General features: G+C 38.3%; 1 protein-coding gene across 1 annotated transcript in view; it reads left to right on the forward strand.

The window, feature by feature from the left end:
• Window positions 1-2,436, forward strand: part of TP53INP1 (tumor protein p53 inducible nuclear protein 1) — a 24,388-nt gene extending 21,952 nt beyond the window's left edge. The window contains exon 4 of the mRNA XM_040354697.1: window positions 722-2,436. Coding sequence (XP_040210631.1) covers window positions 722-983 — 262 coding nt within the window. The 3' untranslated portion in view covers window positions 984-2,436. The remainder of the gene's footprint in view (window positions 1-721) is intronic.
• The last annotated feature ends 272 nt before the right edge of the window (window positions 2,437-2,708 follow it).

Raw genomic sequence — 2,708 nt, forward strand, 5'->3', positions numbered from 1 at the left:
AAAAAAAAATGTTTTATATATGTTTTTGGGGGATATTTATTATAGCAAAAAGTAAAAAATATTGAATTTTTTTCAAAATTGTCGCTCTATTTTTGTTTATAGCGCAAAAAATAAAAACTGCAGAGGTGATCAAATACCACCAAAAGAAAGCTCTATTTGTGGGGAAAAAAGGACGCCAATTTTGTTTGGGAGCCACGTCGCACGACCGCGCAATTGTCTGTTAAAGCGACGCAGTGCCGAATCGCAAAACCTGGCCTGGGCATTTAGCTGCCTAAAGGTCCAGGGCTTAAGTGGTTAAAAAAAATAAAGATTTAAATCAAGCTATTTTAGTAGGGATTTAAATCGCATCCACCCTGCTTTAATCCAACTTTTAGCTTTTCTTTCTTTTTTGGAGAAATTGCAGGTATGAGAGATCCACACACAGGGCATCTGCCAAGCTTAATTAAAGCTTAAAGCACCGCCAAAGCATTAAAAAAAAGCATTGTTTAAGCGGTAGGCGCTTTAATGTGTAAAGTCGTAAATGAGTGTTGGATAAACCGAGTTGAGTAGAACCTCTGCACAGCAAAAAGTGTTCCGAGACAGGAAACTTACCATATCTTATGTTGGGAAAAGGCCTGGTTTGTAACCTCGAAGAGGGGCTATTTTTTTCAGGGTACATTATCAGAAAAGGGAGTAGGGCAATGAGACAAATTCACAATTATTCCTTTTTTTTTTTTTTCAGGTCGGATGCAGAACTTTCAAACCTGGGCCGCCGTGTGCTTGGTTATGTTGCTACTCTTGCAGCTCGCACACACTGTCTGGACCAGGCTAAGACATTGCACTACACCAAGCTATCAAAGCAGCAGTTGGAAAAAAAACCTCTTCTGAACCGGAAAAGCCTTAGACGACAAAACCTCATTCGAGGTTGCCATTCACATCATATCAAGCACAGCGGTATCCTTGTTCACCAGCCTTGTCAGCGTCGGTACAATTATAAGTGTTGAATAGTTTCATTCTTTTTCGTCCTTCACCAAAAACAAAACAAAAAAAATTATGGAGTATGGAGAGAGAATCGCAGAGCTCAATTAGTTCACTTAATGCTGTACCTTGTGCTAGCTCTGTACTTTGTGCTAGCTCTGTTCTACTCTCTCAGCATATACTGTAGCAATTCAAAATAGAATCCTGCCGTCATAAAGCATTATTTCCATTAAAGTTTAACATGAGTTATCTGGGGAAAGTGTTATTAGCAAACTAAGGGTGGTGTCTAAAACCCTAAGGTTTGCTTTTTGTTTTGTCAAATTCATTATATTAGCAAGACCCAAACCACACGGGTGCCTCCTTGGTAAATGGCAGTCACGTCAGTAAAGATCGCTCAAACTGATTGTAGATTTTTGTGATGATGTTCTTATTTTATTTTTTTTAAGAACTTTAGCCATTGTTCGAAAAGTCACTGGCTCAAGATTGGCCACAATAAATCACATAGGAATGCCGCAATTTGAAAATTCAATGGTAATTTTTCAGTTTTTAGCGATTGCATGGATCTCTGTATGACATTGGAGTCACTCCCTATGATTTTGTGCCCAACAGGTTTTGGGCTATAATGGGTTGAGTTGTTGAGTTTTTTACTGCCAGTGAAAATTGAGATTGCAAGTGAAAACTTTCATTTCCTTTGTCCAGAAAATTCCACCTCTATGTTCACGGTTACAATATTTTATCACTTCTGGTCAGTCAGTAGAAAATTCAATATTGATGTTTGCGTTTTTTTGTACAATGCATCCATACAAAAAAAGTTTTTTTTTTTTTCGGATTCTACCTAACAAAGGCCAGATTATTCGTTTTGCATGGTTACAGGTAGGTTAACTTGCCTGTGTTTCTAATTTCTCTGGGCAACAGCAGTAATATTTTCCTGCAGAATAATGTTTCTGCCTCCTTCCTTAAAGAAGTGTGTGGGAGCTGTGCCTAATCTTAAACGGCTTATGCCTTCTGCACATTATTGGTAGGGCTTTGCTTACGTCTATCAGTACTTCCCTCGACTGGTGGGGTAATGATCAAGACACATCAGTAAAGGTGCAGAAAGCACAGATCTGCTCTTGGAATAGAAACAGGGAGATCCTTGCATGGACAGTCCTCAACTACGGTTCCTCTCCAGCATGGAGATCTGTGATTGGCACAGTATTAACATTAAATCTCCTGAGATAAGAAGCCACAGGATCTTGCCTACAAAAAAAAAAACTGAGGCTCAGGGCACAAAGTGTAAAGTTATTTTTCAGGATCAATTCAAGACAAATGGTTTTGGGGTTCAGTTTATGTACAATAAATATTCTAGATATTTCTGATCAACATTGGAAAGCTTGACTTCTTAAATTCCAGTTCACTTTAAGGCCAATGTATGTTTTTCTCGTATTGCTGGATACACACGTTATTGATTCATTGTGAAGAATCCATGTCTTTGGAATTCAAAAATAAATTTTAATTCTAACAGTAATATTTCACTGCAGGAGAGCCCATGAGATATGAGAAGCCAATATATAATATAACCTACCCGTAACTATACAAAACGGAAAAAAATATTTGTGGATAGAGCTGGCCTTTAGAGTGAAGTACAGAGGGGGGTGCTTACACTGAGGACAGACCTTCAGGAAGGCGATGATGTTGCTAGTGGGAGTCCTACCAATGAAATCATTGAATGACTTGGCTTTGATAAATTCTAATCTTTGGCTCCTAAAATT

The sequence above is a fragment of the Rana temporaria genome, chromosome 5 (genome assembly GCF_905171775.1).
Source record: "Rana temporaria chromosome 5, aRanTem1.1, whole genome shotgun sequence".
Taxonomy (NCBI): domain Eukaryota; kingdom Metazoa; phylum Chordata; class Amphibia; order Anura; family Ranidae; genus Rana; species Rana temporaria.